The 13916-nt window shown below is 43.7% G+C and overlaps 2 protein-coding genes and 1 pseudogene across 2 annotated transcripts; 1 reads left to right on the forward strand and 2 right to left on the reverse strand.

Annotated features, from left to right (window-relative positions):
• The first annotated feature begins 801 nt into the window (after positions 1–801).
• LOC125520894 (metal tolerance protein 5-like) lies at positions 802–4912 on the forward strand. Its single transcript, XM_048685938.1, has 6 exons — positions 802–1419; positions 2101–2216; positions 2318–2563; positions 3094–3177; positions 3973–4206; positions 4407–4912. The coding sequence occupies exons 1-6, from the start codon at positions 1227–1229 to the stop codon at positions 4755–4757; spliced, it is 1224 nt and encodes a 407-aa protein (XP_048541895.1). The 5' UTR covers positions 802–1226; the 3' UTR covers positions 4758–4912.
• A 3332-nt stretch (positions 4913–8244) lies between these two features.
• On the reverse strand, positions 8245–9433 carry LOC125535926. Its single transcript, XM_048698997.1, has 3 exons — positions 9302–9433; positions 9066–9171; positions 8245–8701 (listed from the first exon to the last, which is right to left on the reverse strand). The coding sequence occupies exons 1-3, from the start codon at positions 9338–9340 to the stop codon at positions 8547–8549; spliced, it is 300 nt and encodes a 99-aa protein (XP_048554954.1). The 5' UTR covers positions 9341–9433; the 3' UTR covers positions 8245–8546.
• Positions 9434–11903: 2470 nt separating this feature from the next.
• On the reverse strand, positions 11904–13192 carry LOC125532934 (annotated as a pseudogene).
• Between the last annotated feature and the right edge of the window lie 724 nt (positions 13193–13916).

Below are 13916 nucleotides of genomic sequence, written 5' to 3' on the forward strand. Positions count from 1 at the left end.
TAATCTTTTTAGCTAAATGTTACTGTCATACGGGACCCGAGACCCAACCAAACTCTTACAGGTGGGGTCTTACTTTGAGGGGAAATCTTTGAAGCTCTCCTGGGTTTCTAGTCCTAGGGAGCTTATTAAGCCCGACGGATGTTGAAGCAGTCTACTTTACCATTTTTAGTACTTCTTTGAGCTTTTGTGGCCCTAAATTTGTGAAACGTCTAATTGTCCAAGTGACTGAATTGACCTAGAATGGAACATCTCCTTTGTATTTGCCTCGTAGTAGTACCAAAGCGTAGGGCCCTAAAAAGAAGTATTACAGTGTAGTTTGATTCCATTTTGCAAGTCTTAGAAGACGGGTCGTCTGTTTCGACCGGTTTTTTCTTGACGAATCTGCATCCATTCCTTGAAGTATGATATCAAGGAGGAGCACTTCGTGAACCAACCTGTGGTTAGATGGTTAGGTGGATAGTGATATCGCAGAGCACCTAGGTTCAAGTCCTGGTGCTTACATTTATCCTGAATTTATTTCAGAATTTTCGGTAATGAGTGTTCAGTGTGAGGAGACGTTCCCATCGACTACTAGGCGTCTACGATGACTTCGTAAAATCTTAAAATGATATGCCGGCTCAGTTTTTTGAAGGTGCTCATAGATATAGGGTGTGCATGTGTGTTTATAGAAGTGAGTGTATGCGCGTATATATTTGAGCCCTCGCGTCGGTACTGTGTTTAAAAGGAGGAGCACTCCCTTAGAAACGTGTCTGTGGTAATGTGTAACCAAGGCATAGTTCATTTTCGTTGCCTCGAATTTCCACACTCCTCTCTGAATTATTCGGCCACTGCTTCCATATTTGGGAGAAGCAGCATCCGATTCCTTCGGCGACTTGTGGCCCGACTGCTCTCCACGGTGATCCCTGGAGTCCGGCCGGGACGGTCCAAAGCTGCAAGGGCCCGCAACTAGGCCCCTGGGCCTCCGCCGGATCAAAAATCCCGTCAAATCACCGCCGTCCAGCGTGCCCTGCCGCTTTCCTCCCTTGCCACGGCGGCGGTGGCGGCCGGCGAGTGGAGACGAAACCCAGCCCGTTTCTTCCTCGCAACTCGCAGCCGTCGCTGAGCTTGTGCTCCACTCCGCTCCGATCCCACCTCCGAGGCGCGGCTTGTGGTGCGATCTCGCTTTGCGTGCGCTTGAGAGAGGTCCGTCGTCGTCTCGTTGGCTGCGGTGCGACAGGCCGGAGGGAATGGCGGCGGGAGGTAGCGCGGAGGGCGAGGAGCTCTTCCTCCTCCGCTCGGCCGAGGAAGGGGACGGGGACGGGGACGGGTTGTGCGTGGGGGAGCGCCCCTGGCGGCTCAACTTCGACGGCTTCCGGCGCCAGGGGCCGCAGCAGGAGAATCCGCCGTCGCGCGGCCTCCAGGACTGCCTCGGCGTGCTAGGTCTGCCTCGTCCGTCTCTATCTGGGCGTCTCTGCTCTGTGACTTGGTTTGATCTGGACCTCTCTGTTTCGCCTTTAACCGAATCAGTTCAGAACTTGGCGAGTTGTCCTATCCTCTACATTTTGTTTTGTTCATTAGCTGGACTGCAGGGTATCAACACTAATTTAATAGTACATTCTTGTATAAAATGACTAAAATAATGAGGGAATGGGGTATGCATGTTTGTACTTATATGGATGTGGGCATGTGGCATCATGGTTCTGTTTGAAATGATTGTGTGGCCTATACTATAACTGGTTATTGCAAATTTAATTCTTATTGGAGTAACAGATAGATGATGAGTATTGCATGCCTATAAGACTGAAAGGGAACTTCTGTTACTTCATATATAATGTCTGATTTGCAATTGGAGGTGGAAATCTTCATCTCAGAATTCAAAGTGTTCATTCTTCATACCAGTGTCGAGTTCCTTTCTGAATTATTGTTAGGAACTTAGAATATACTCCCTCCGTACATCCATTTGAGCGACAAGTAATTCGGGGCCGAGGAAGTATGTATAGGTGGTTTGACCAAATTGGGTCCGTTGTTGTGGATTTCTGTTGAACTCAGTATTGCCTAATTGTATGAACCTTATTGTCGGAATCTGATATCCAAATTTGCAATGTATATTTATTTTTACAGCTCAAGGGCCTGGAGATGTTGTGGCTGAATACTACCAACAACAGTTGGAGATGTTGGAAGGCTTCAATGAAATGGATACACTGACAGACCATGGTTGCCTTCCTGGAATATCCAAGGTTTGTAACATGAAATAAACCTTCTTTGCAGATAAATTGTACAGAACTTTTATATCAAACTGAAGCAATGCCTTTATCCCTGCATTTTATCCTACATGCAGGAAGAACGTGAGAAAATTGCCCGAAGTGAGACATTAGCCATCCGATTATCTAACATAGCAAACATGGTTCTTTTTGCTGCAAAAGTTTATGCCTCTATAAGGAGTGGCTCCCTAGCTATTATTGCTTCAACACTGGACTCTCTACTTGACTTGTTGTCCGGGTTTATTTTGTGGTTTACTGCTTTTTCAATGCAAACACCAAACCCGTACAGGTACCCAATTGGTAAAAGGCGCATGCAACCTTTGGTGAGTTTCATTTTGGCCTGTTTGTTCATACTTCTATCGATCCATTTGATTTTCGTATTATCGATACATTTCAGTAGTTTCACAAAAATGGTGCACAAGTTAATATTAATTCGAGTAAACAATTCATTTAGCACCCAAAAGAAGATGACCATTGGTCCATTACTCAACTGAGCCTTGAGTACAATTGTAAATAGAAGTAACTGTGACCTCTTTTTCCCCCCTCAAGGACTGAAACTTGGGCTCAATAATGCTCATTTATCCTGTTATGTGAACCAAGCAACTTCCAATTGCGATTATATCACATACAGTAGCAAACATGGGCACTCCTGCGAAGTATTCGTATGCTTAATCCTTGGAACTCCAGACAGAACAATATTGGGTAGCACTTTCCATCTATCATGACTAAAATTACAGATCAATCAGATTTCATGACCTTAAAATCTTTCCTCTTGTGTTGTTACTCCATAGAGTGATTGCTATTTTTTTATTTCCCTGTTATTGTTGATAACTTACCACCATCTGTTATATAGGGAATACTGGTTTTTGCTTCTGTTATGGCAACACTTGGTCTTCAAATTATCCTAGAATCCACACGCTCATTGGTATCATCGAATGTAAGTCCTTCTCTTCCTCGTGTTTCCTGTTGTGTGTGTTTCTCTGCCCTACGTTTGGCTCATTGTTGCATCTATACCAATATAAAAAGACCCAAAGGGGCAGATCCAATTAATCTCGGCCATCAAATCATGTTAATCCAACGACCTAGACTGCTTCAATGTCGAGCGCTCAACACGTTTAGCGTGCAGTTAATTTCTTGCCAAATATAGTGTTAATCACATAATAACGCGTAAATAATATCCTACTTATTCGCATGCACTTAATATACTTCCAAATTAACGTGCATTGCACGTACACATTGACTAGTATGGTTAATATGGTTAAGTACTTGCATTGGAGTGAGCTGTTTATTCTTTATAGCATTGTAACCAGCATCACTGAATCACACCCTTGGAACTAATACCGCAACTTACACGGTAAATCAACTAATCTTAGAGTGCTGCAAAGTGGCTCAAGCAAATGAGATAATTGTAATCCACCACAATGCCATTTAGTGCCTAATTAGTACTGTATTATGTTGCCATGCAAAGACTTGTTTAAAGCTGCCATGAAAAGAAGTCGCGAAACATTTGTTACTCTCCTTGGTCAGGTTAGAGTTGGATAAACCCTGTTTCAAAATGGTTGTCCTCTGGCATTTCATCTCCTACATAGAACAACAAAAGAGATTGTTTACATTCATTAAAAACATGCAGTTAGCCAAATACCCAACTATATAAAGCAGCTCAAGCAAATGAGATAATTGTGATCCACCACAGAGCCAATCAGTGCCTAATTTTTACTGTGCTGTGTTCCAGGGAGCTGAATTCCGCTTGACAAAAGAACAGGAAATGTGGGTTGTGAATATTATGCTGGCAGTGACGCTGGTGAAGCTTCTGCTGGTTATATATTGTCGCTCATTCACCAACGAAATTGTGAAGGCATATGCACAGGATCACTTTTTTGACGTTATCACCAACATTATTGGGCTTGTGGCTGCACTTCTTGCTAACTATTTTGAAGGCTGGATTGACCCAGTTGGTGCCATCATTGTAAGTGCAAAAACGCCATTTCAGTTTTTCTTGTGCAGTAGAACTGTAAAGTATTTGAGTCTTCTATCAGTTTGGCTGCACAAGACATGGACGGCGATGCGCTGTTCTGCATTTATCTGAAAATTATTATAGTAGTAGCTGTAATAGTAACACACATATTCTGAAAGCATTTCTCTCTCTCTCTCCCTTCTGCTTTGCAGCTAGCGATCTACACAATCAGGACATGGTCCATGACGGTGCTGGAGAACGTGCACTCCCTGGTCGGCCAGTCGGCCTCGCCGGAGTTCCTCCAGAAGCTCACCTACCTGTGCTGGAACCACCACAAGGCCGTCAGGCACATCGACACGGTGCGGGCGTACACCTTCGGCTCCCACTACTTCGTCGAGGTCGACATCGTCCTGCCGTGCGACATGCCCCTGCAGGAGGCGCACGACATCGGCGAGGCCCTGCAGGAGAAGCTGGAGAGCCTGCCCGAGATCGAGCGCGCCTTCGTCCACCTCGACTACGAGTTCACCCACCAGCCCGAGCACGCCCGGTCCTACGACACATAGCCTGAAGACCTGAACCCCGGCGGTGGCGCTGTCCGTGGAAATTCAGAGACGGTGAGCCTGAGCTGAAGCTGGTGAAGTCGGCACAGTTTCAGGAATCTGGGTGTCAAACCTGTTGTCACTCGCAGATTCAGTTGTGCAATTTGATTTTTGTTATATGGTCTCCTTGTCACGACTGATCAGTCAAGAGTGCGACCTGCGTGAACCCCTCACGGCCTGCGTTGCCATTAATGCACTGGCTAGGAGTAGTAGAGTAGCACTGTAGCCAGAACGAGACCAGTGGCGTCGCGCTCACAGGAATCTTGGCGCACGCCTCGTATAGGGAGGCGTACGTACGCCGTAGATGTCCAGCTCGGCCCGCGCCAGGAAAGAAAGTGAAACAACCACCGGAACAGGCCAAGGAAAGCGGGCAGCAGTATCTATCGACATTCTTTCCCATTCCTGTACGCTTACGTGGACTGGCGATTTTATAAGATGCCCATGAACAGTTAATCTCTAGTCTATATAAAAGTATATCAACATCTGCAACGCCAACGATTTGATTCATATTACATATTATATATATTTGATATTTGTAGATCTTATCAGATTTTTCTATATATTTGGTCAAACTTAAAAAGTTTGACTTAGGACGGTCCCGTAAGTTCGATTGTTTTCCTTACATGTTTTCTCCCTGAAAAAAATGAGCGTACGTTGCATACACCGGTACTCTTTTCAAAATGTAATTTTGACCATTAATTTCCCATAATAATAATATTATAAACATAACAAATTGTTATATCACAAAATTGTTTTCAGATACAAAGTTACGCATATGATTTCCCACATCCAATTGAAACATTTCAAAAATACAAGTGGCCAAAGATTTAAAAGTTTCTCATCCTTTTAAAATACATTGCATAAAAGTAAGTGTTTGGACAACTTTTGTCAAAAATTAGTGAAAAATTATTAGACAGTTTTTACTCGCATGTGTGTTTTATGGACTCTGTGCCAATGGCTAAATGCTCAGGCCTTAATTAGACATGCGTTTCATCCAGATCAGGCTCCAAAGATAGCATCGATGGAAATCTGTACATATGCATTATACAATAATACACAATGACTTTTCTTCTTGTTGCATTTGATGATGGGGACGTAAAGTGAATATATATTTGGATGTCATGAACATTATCACATATGTGCATTTAGATGATAGAGACGTAAACAATGAAAACATAACTGAAAGTCATGACACGTATTTGAATATCAGATGAAAGTTCAAGAACAATTCAAGAAAGCATATTTTAGAACTAAGAAATAGTAGAAACAAGTACAGAAAATGGTTTTGCAGAAACAGAAATATATAAAATATTTTCCAAGTAAAGATTTACTAGAATAATCAGACAAAAAATAACAATAGACATTGGAACAAAATATTGGTTAAATAATAAGATTTTTATTTTTTAATTAGGAAATACAACAAAAAAATATGTCTCATTACAAAATCCGTAGGTTAAATATGTCTCGTTATTATGCATTAGTGAAGTCTCAAAATATTTCATAGCTTTAGTGAAAAATAATATATTACATTATCCTATGGTATTTTTTTTTTGCATAACCCACATATTTTCTGATAGCATTTCAACAAAGATATGGCACTTATGTGTATATTAGATAATACCTCACGAAAAACAGGTTATAAAATAAGGAATATGAAAAATATGAAAATAATTATTTATAGAAAAGCTAGAAATGTTCAAAATAGTTTTCCACTAAATACTTTAGAATAACAACCATACCAAATATAGTAGAAATTTGAAGAAACTACTGGTGATATAACATAAAGTTTCTATGAAAAAGATCATAATTTTAAAACTAATTTTAACTTTAATACAGTGTTTAATTTGAATGGACCGTCTGGTTAATTTTTTCTTGTTCTTATGCATTGTCCTAAAAAATTAACAATTTTACTAAAATATCCTATAGTTCTTTCCCCCTTTTACCACATGTTCACTAATAAGGTTTCAACCAAGTACTGGAAAAAAAAAACCAAGTACTGGCACTTATGTGTATTAGTTTGAAGAAAAATTCACTACGACAGGTTTGTAAACTAACAGACACGAGAAAAAAATAAATAGAAGAATAACTAGAATATGAATAATATAATTTTATGAAGAAAATGTTGGAAATAATCAAAATTTATTATTTTAATACTCAAATAAAGTTTTATAAAATTATTAATTTTAACTTCACCGAATTCCTGGGCTACATATTTCTCATTTTTATAAATTAGTAAAGTTCTGGATATTTAACAACCTTACAAAAATATTATGTTGATTTATTATATATTTGTTCTCGTTTACCGACATAGTTCTATAACTTGTGTGTAACAGATTTTAGTTCAAGAACAATTCAACAAAGAATATTTTAACACTAAGAAATACTCAAAAGCAAATATAACAAACTTATTTATAGGAAATTAGAAATGCATTAAAATAGTTTTGCAGTAAATATTTACAAGAGCAAGGAGTCGAAATATAAACTAGGATATTTACATAAATAGCATGAAAGTTATGAAAATCAAGGTTATTTGCAAAAAAGAAGCTTACCTAAAATGGAGATAAGAAATGCAAATAATTTCTTTTCACTTTACTAAATTATTTAGTTAAATATTCTTGGTGTTATGCATTGGTAAAGTTAGAAATATTTATTAACTTTAGTAGAAAATATGTTAATTCATCATATACTTTTTCTCCATTTACCCGCATATTTTGTAATAACTTTTAAAAAATTGCCAAATGTGTGAAAGCATTGCCCTGCAACCGTATTCGCTGGAGCAATGGAATCTTTGATATCTTTGTCAACTGAGAGACCAATAATGTTTGATAGCAGAGTTGACAGAGCAAACTTGATTTTGGAATAGTCCAGATACACACAATCATATGAGAACCAGTGCATGGACAATCCAAAATTTCATCTTACTCTTTTGGTAATATTATGTTAACATGCGATTGTTTTTTTGCTTGATTAATTAGCTTATGGATTATTATCTATTTTCAATAATTAGATTAGTTATATTAGAGGAATGCCCTGTTAGATATCAATTTTATTTTAAACTAATAATGAATTAGCGATAATTCTGGTTAGTGCATAAAAAGAGTGACGTGCGCCTTCTAACCCATAGTCACGTCTCATTTGCTAATGTCAGACGGAGAACGTATTACGTATGCTAACTGTGCACAAAGATTCAGCGCAAATGTTTTGCATGCCTGCTCTCGTCTCTTAGGGCTGGCTCTTCGTTTAAAGACAATTATGAGGCACTCTATTAATCTCTCTATATGCATCCTTTCTTTTTGGCTTTTTACTCTGAATCATGTGGAGAATAACCTTTTTGTATACATTTTTCGAACCATGACAAGAAAAAACATATGATCAGCGTGTAGACGCCACCACTGGCGCATATACTCTTACTCGTTGCCACGTGGTCGCGAAAGGATCAGCAGTGATAAGATTAGAGCTGGCACCTGAAGACCCAGGGCCGTACGTAGGGTCCTCTTGAATATTCCATGCAGTGATTTGTATATGTACACGTCCACACAAACACTAAAATGCTTGCTTGCCAGTCCTTGTAGTCGATCGTACTGCATGCATGCATGGTTTCAAGCTACCGGTCTGTTATGAGCTAGGTGCAATTAATAAATTCGATCCTCCTAGACATAATGGATCCAATTAACGGAAGACATGATATTCATACAATTAATTAGCTAGAGGTGATGCATGCGCATGAGCTTGGACATAAGCAGCAGCCTTCGTCTAGCCCTCGTCGTCGTCGGAGGTCTTGGAGGCAGCCGCGTCGGAGAGCATCTTCTGGATCCGCTCCATCGTCGCCGCCTCGATGTTCCGCTCCACGCGGTCCCTGTTGTAAGACTCGAAGAACTCCTTGTTCTCCTTCTCCAGCTCTTTCCACACTGCCAGTAAGGTTCATTTTAGTGATCACACCTCTTACATCCTCTGACATATATTCACATGAAATGACAAAAGAAGTACTACTCTAGCTAGCTAGTGCTATAATCTAACCGTCATCAAAGAGTTGTGCATGCATAGGGTAGTCAGCGATGAATTAAGTCAATTGAGCTGAAGCGCTGCTATAGCATATAGATATTTCCTTTTATGTGTCTAAATACGATAGCGTCATAGCATGAAGATCTAATTAGGCAGGACGTATATATATGCTTTGCCCAAATGGCTGGGGCACCACCTCCTTTGTCTTAAAATACACCCCATACTATATGCTTTCGCGGTACTTGCATGCAGTAAGGAAGATATATATACCAGTGGCAGTGACGACCGGGTTGATCTTGGCATGCTTCTCCAGGGCCTCCATGCACCCCTCCTTGTTGAGGTTGAAGCAAATGCACTTCTCTATCAGATGGTGTACCTGGAATCAATCAATTATTGGCAACCCACAAAGATTCCATCATCTATATATATTGTTTGAAAGACACACGCGCGGACACCTCTGATCTACCCGCGCTTACAGCAGAAATTCAAACGCTAGCTGTACATACCATTCTGATGTAGGAAGCCGAGGATGAGGAGTCGCCCATGGTGGATGAACTTGGAAGGTAGGTGCCGTGCTGACGCCAAGTAGAACCAACGGGATAGAGTGGTAGCTGTGGGCGCAACGAAGGCTGGCGATGAGGTAGAAATAGGGGAGGCGGGGGAGGGGGACGTGGAAGGGTTGGCACGTGGGCGCCGCCTCCCCATTGGCGGAGAGGTGGACGGGCAGATTTTTCCGGGCCCGCGCCTCGCTCTCGCCGGCTCTTCTGTGGCTGGAGAGTGTGGGCGAATGGCGCCGATCGGCCGGGCGACCCCGGCCGGCTATGGCGCTGAAACTTCACCGTTTCCTCCTTGGCTTCTAGCCTGCAGCTCCTGTGCTCGTGGTCTTTTTACTTGGGTAGAAATTAACGGCTGGTATGTCATTTCTTCCTCTCCTTTTATCTCTCTCAAAACTGTGTGAAAATTTGAGGTTTGACAGGGTTCATCGTCCGCGTTTCATCGTGTCTATTAGGCCTACGTTCGTTTCTAAAGGGAAGGAGCTGAGTTGACTTCCGAGACAACACAAAGGTCGACGTATGGTGCTAATGAACTTCGACGTGCCACTGCCGACACACGCCCCATGTTACTTACTTTGACTCAATTTGGTTCAGACTTGAGTTCTTTTTCTTTTTCCTTCTTGTGAGGAGACCTGAGTTCTTTTCTCACCAGAAAAAAAGACCTTAATCGTCTATCTATTCCACTAGTGCTTTTGTTTGGCTCTACCATGATATTTTCCTTTCTAGTAGAACCGGCAGGAGTGAGGAGCTCCGCATTTTCATTGGATAGTTGAATCCGGCCTTTCTTGGTCGTTTGGAAAAAGGAGCCCCACATTTTCGTTACTAAGAAATTAGGCGAAAACTAGATAAAAATCATATGCCACAAGTACAAACCAAGCAACCTACTGTATGACGAAAGAAAAAAATGGGCAAAAAGGTACAAAGATATTATTAGACAAAAACGCATGACCAATACACACATAGACAACAGAAATAGGAGCCAAGCCACGCGCTCCAACGCAAGCAAACTCGTGTGCAACCCCTACATAGTACATACATAGCTATGTCTAGCATCGACCCCCACATGAGGAGAAGAGAAGACACGGCCGACCAAGAGAAGCACCCTAGGTACACTACTAGCAAAACATAAGGTTGCAAAACCCCTGGTCCGCCTTACACCGCTGATGAAGTACCCATAGCATCGACATGACGTTGCGCCCCCCCTACTTGGGCATGGCCCGTGCGACATAGCAAAAGAGAATCCCAGTACATGCAACCGATTAGAAGTTGCACCACCACAACCCAAGCGTGCACTGTACCACAACTGCCGCAAGGAAATAAAAAAGAAGGTGGGATGAGTTGATCTAGGTCGTTCAAGCTGGGATGAAGATGTGTCTTTGCTTCGTTTTTTTGGTCATGGGTCTTTGCTTCTTCTTATTACTATGAGATATACTATTAAGTTGTTTCATGTACATTCCAGAGAGAGGAAAATTTTCTTGTAAGTAGACAAGTCACATGATAGTTAGTTCGGAGTACTGATCTTATTAATGGTTTCTTCTAGTCTGTATGTACTCTCCAGGTGCAAATTGGTACCCAATCTGACCCTTTTTAGTTCATCAACTGAAGTAAAACTTGAAAGTCACATCACTTTGTTTAAATTCATTTGGTTGAACCATGGGCAGAGGGTGAAAATCTCTCGCATTGTAAAGACTGCACTTTTTCCGATAGAGATCAAAAAGACTGCATGATTAGGTGTTGCGTGGTTGCAGACCACAAGCATACTACAGATTCGCAAGCCGCAGAAGAACCGACCTAGCTATCTCCCGAACGAGCAAACTATCTCGTGCATGTAGATAACATGGCCCACCGCCCAGTGACCAAAGATCAAGTCCCATAAGATCGCGTGGTGGCCCACCTAACCAAAATGTAGCCAACCGCTGCCCAGAAACAGATCCCGGATCTATGGAATACCCCGGGAAAGGACATATACGTAGCAAAAAAGAAGGAAAACGAAGAATTTTGCAAAATAAAAAAATGCGACCTAAAAGGTTCATTCCTAGCTTGCTAGCCAAGTCTAATGATGGATCCAGGACTATTCTACGATCTACTATACAAGGGTGCAACGATCTGCGTGATATAGAGTGGCAATGCATTGCCTGTCCTCGTCGGGTAGGCGTTAATTGCACCAGATACAGAAGGCCTTAAATGCACTGAGGTTGACCATGGAACAGCCCGTGGATAACGTCCGGGCATGCATGAGGCCAACTTCACCGCGCGACCTTAAACGGACGTCTGTTTTGTCCTGTTTTTGTTTCTTTGGGCAGAGATTTGGGGTCATGTCCGAGCCTGTCCTGGGATGCGGTGGCCGTGCGCCCAGCGCGCGGCCGCATCCTTTTGCCCCATCCTGTCCGTCAGGGCCAAGAATTGCCCAAATTTGCATTAAAACTAGTTTCGAACCCAAATATTTGTCTGAAAATTAAAATAGTTTTACAACCCAATTGAAATTGTCTTTAATAAAATAGTTTTACAACCAAATCAAAATTGTCTTGACTGAACATAAAATGGACAAATACATCTATTGGTTGCCAACGTGATCCCACACGTGCTCAACCAAGTAATTTTGAAGATTCACATGAGTGTGCCAGTCACGCATCTCACGGTGGAATTGGGCAAATTGTTCAAATGTGACCGGGTCTTGGTGCAGGGGCTCAATATTTTCACCTTGATAATCAAATCCTTGGTCGAAGATACTCTCATCACGCTCGTCCTCGATGATCATGTTGTGCATGATCACACAAGCAGTCATCACCTCCCAAAGCTTCCTTTCATCCCATGACAGTGCAGGGTTTCGAACGATACCCCACCAGGATTAAAGCACACCAACAACACGTTCCACATCCTTTCTAACACTCTCTTGCATTTGGGCAAATCTCTTTCTCTTCTCACCTTGGGGTTTCGAGATTGTCTTCACAAAAGTTGACCACTGAGGATATATACCATCTACTAGATAGTATCCCTTGTTGTAATGGTGGCCGCTGATCTCAAAGTTGACAGGTGGGGAGTGGCCTTCTGCAAGCCTCGCGAAGACTGGAGAACGCTGCAGCACGTTGATATCATTGTGAGAACCTGCCATGCCGAAGAAAGAATGCCATATCCAAAGATCTTGTGATTCCACCGCTTCTAATATGACAGTGCACCTGTTAACATGCCCCTTGTACTGGCCCTGCCAAGCAAATGGACAGTTCTTCCACTCCCAGTGCATACTATCTATGCTGCCAAGCATACCTGGAAAGCCTCTAGCTGCGTTGGTCGCCAACAATCTCTCTGTATCAGCGGCAGTTGGCTGCCTCAAGTACTCTGGGCCAAAGACCTCGATCACAGCCTGGCAAACTTGCACATTGACATCAGACATGTTGTCTCACTCATACGCACATACTCATCCACCAGATCGCCTGGAATTCCATATGCAAGCATGCGGATGGCCGCGGTGCATTTCTGGTTGAAGGAGAATCCAAGCTTGCCAAGGGCATCCGTCTTGCACTCGAAGTATGGGTCATGAGCAACCACTCCCTCTCGGATACGATTGAACACATGCCTGGCCATACGAAAACGGCGACGAAATTTATCCGGCCTGAAGAGCGGGGTGTTGGCAAAGTAATCTGCATAGAGCAGGGCGTGGCCTCTCTTCCTGTTGCGGTTCAGGTTGGGAGCACGGCCAGGGACTGACCCCCTGTACCGAGGAAGCTGCCGTTGAATATGGTCGTGAACGACCAGTGCAGCCACCACAAGATCGTCATCATCCGACGACGAATCGTCCGATGAACAAAGGAAGTGATGGTAGAAAAACTCGTCTCCACTGTCCATACCTTTGTTGGCAAAAGGTCGAACACCTTGCGCTCGTGGTGGCGAAGAGGCCGCGATGATCACCTCGACGCAGCAGGGTGGTTGCCGGCCGGCTACAGGCCGCTCTGGAGCTCTCGTGGGAATCTGCCTCGGCCGCCGTGGTACGTCGCCGGCAGTCGTGTCCCCTCTGCCACCGGCAAGGACGGCGAGGGCCAAACCTCCTCCGATCGACGACCAAAACTACGGCGGAAGCGCGGGCGTGGTGGCGGCCATGTCGAAACGTGGTTTGGTACGGACGGCGGGGGGGCTGCGCGGTGAGGAGGCGGCCGGAGAATAGCGGCGGCGCCGGCGGCGGGGCGGGGCGGGGAAAGAGGATGAAGCGTTGGGAGCGAAGGGACTGCTAGTGTCCCCGACAGGCGGGCCACGGGGGGACAAGGGCGTGCGTCGAGGCCGTCCGCGCGCGTCCGTTTCACCCCAAACCGAGCGCAAGTTTGGGCCGGGGATGGATCGAAAGCGGACGGAATCCGGACATTTGTCCGTTTGCGCCCGCGCGCTGGGCCTCGCGTTTGTCCCTTTTATCTCAAACGGACGGGGCGGACAGGATAGGGTCGCGCGGTGGAGTTGGCCTGAGCTCGTAGGAAGGCGCAACGACCAGGGATGGGATGGGATGGGATGCATGGCGCATCAGGCATGTAGCGATGCAGCTATGTCCAGCATGTTAATATTGATGGCCAAGCAATTGAAT

The sequence above is a fragment of the Triticum urartu genome, chromosome 1 (assembly GCF_003073215.2).
Source record: "Triticum urartu cultivar G1812 chromosome 1, Tu2.1, whole genome shotgun sequence".
Taxonomy (NCBI): Eukaryota; Viridiplantae; Streptophyta; class Magnoliopsida; order Poales; family Poaceae; genus Triticum; species Triticum urartu.